This window comes from Porites lutea, chromosome 3 (genome assembly GCF_958299795.1).
Source record: "Porites lutea chromosome 3, jaPorLute2.1, whole genome shotgun sequence".
Taxonomy (NCBI): domain Eukaryota; kingdom Metazoa; phylum Cnidaria; class Anthozoa; order Scleractinia; family Poritidae; genus Porites; species Porites lutea.
Genome location: NC_133203.1, coordinates 26,295,511 through 26,297,418, shown reverse-complemented (window position 1 = coordinate 26,297,418; position 1,908 = coordinate 26,295,511). Strand labels below are relative to the sequence as shown.

The 1,908-nt window shown below is 38.9% G+C and overlaps 1 protein-coding gene across 1 annotated transcript in view; it reads right to left on the bottom strand.

Annotated features, from left to right (window-relative positions):
* Nucleotides 1-544: 544 nt before the first annotated feature.
* LOC140930819 (uncharacterized) overlaps nt 545-1,908 on the bottom strand; it is a 14,665-nt gene continuing 13,301 nt past the window's right edge. The window contains exons 2-3 of the mRNA XM_073380532.1: nt 1,850-1,908; nt 545-1,177 (exon numbers count right to left, since the gene is read on the bottom strand). The exon at nt 1,850-1,908 is cut by the window's right edge and continues 340 nt beyond it. Of these exons, the coding sequence (XP_073236633.1) occupies nt 824-1,177; nt 1,850-1,908 (413 nt within the window). The 3' untranslated portion in view covers nt 545-823. The remainder of the gene's footprint in view (nt 1,178-1,849) is intronic.

Sequence of the window (1,908 nt, the reverse complement as noted above, 5' to 3'; positions counted from 1 at the left end):
TTAAACCTGGTTGTGTTACCAAGGAAATGGTCTATCATAACGAGTATTAAATACACACTGCAATAAAATGAGTCACCGGCAGTTTCATACTCAACTTTATTTCTTCTTATTTTTCAATTAATATTATGCCAACTTTAACTTCTTTAACTTTATCCTCACGTAATCGCACACAATTAGCCAAACATAAAGTCATACAGAAATGATAAATAATAGTTCTACAATGCGAAGGCAGGAGTTGTGTGGACATAAGCGGGAGGGTACTATTTTTTCATGCAAACATAATGAAGGCCTTTGACATGGGCCGTTTTTATACTAAGGACGCATTATTTGTCTGGGCGAACTTGGGCAAACATTCTGTAGTTCATCTGGTTGCACGTCTCTAGTATAAAGACGAGCACAACACGCATTATGCGTCCAGACGAACTACCTTTCGTAGTGTGTCGTTCAACACGCATTTCGAAGGAAAGTTCGTCCCGACAAATAGTGCGTCTTGTGCCGCCCGTCTTTATACTTGAGACTCATAACCAGATGAACTACTACGGATAATACGTCCTTAGTATAAAAACGGCCATAGACGCATTATCCGTCTTGACAAATAATGCGTCCTCAAGTATAAAAACGGCCATTGACGTTTGGCTGGCTAATACTCTTGAGTCGGCGAAGCTTACGTTAAATCAAATTGCCTCTGCACGCGTTATATTTTCAGTCTATATTTGTATATGGTTTTCTTAACACACACTCACACAATATTCAGTCCTCGCACGAAGAAACCACTTGGAAAGCTAATCTTTTGGAAACCACGGAAAGGAAGGAGACGCCCTTATTAGGACTGGGACCTAGATACTTCTTCTATCATTATTCGGGACACTGAATTCCAACCAGTGTAAGCATTACCCAAGGTGCTGCCACTACACTTTCCTGCCCATAATTCCACTCTAACTGCTCCTTGTGGGATGTTTTCACAGTACCCCTCAAATGACCGATGATGATACAAATAATGGTTCCCAGATGACCAGTCGTTGTAAACAGCGGCCTCAATCGTCATTGGTCCACTGCATTCGTTTCCATTGAACTTGAAATACCACCGATTACACCTAGCATCGCCATAAATACTCATGTTATCCTGGAAAGAGACTTTGAGGGCTGTGTCCGATTTCAACTTGTTAAAAGCACAGTCCTACGAAAAAAAAAAACGATTAAAATGTCCGCAACTCTAATAATGCTAATTAACACAAAAATCAATATATAAAATATCAGGAAGTCCACAGCAACAAACAAATATTAAGTGGTGCCGGATCTACCAGTTGTAGACCTGGATCAGTACAACTGTGACGCAGTGGGAAAGGCTCGAGAAGCTCATTTAATACACAAAGGGAACACATTATTTCCTCTAGGAATAAATAGACGCGGCGAAGCTCACTGATATATGATACCACTTAGTCTCCTATACCAATAACAATCCACTGCTTTTATTGTCACATTTTCAAATTCTTATTTGTGAGGACCTTTAAGATTTATTTTCTTTTAGCCCTTAAAGAAGGTTTGTTTTCAAACCGAAATATTGAGCAGTTTGTTTAAATCTATATTTTTGTATTATTCTTTTGTGTACTTCTTCATCGCCTTGCCCTAAGGATCAGTTTGCTGTTTCAAATTTTTCTACAAAAATTAATACCGGCCAGCTGTAGAAAGGTTGATTGGGGATGAAGGCTAAGACAATGAGGTTGTGGTCATAGCTGTACTTTAAAATTTATCTTAGAAGAATGGATTTTCGATCTCTTTCCACCTATGAACATCATCTGTGGTACTTATAAATAGTTCTTGTTTAGCTTTTAGTGCCTTTCTTGTTTACCTTAATCTTTCCGTTATCAGCACCGCTGTCTGATTTCCACACACATTGTTTCCAGTTGG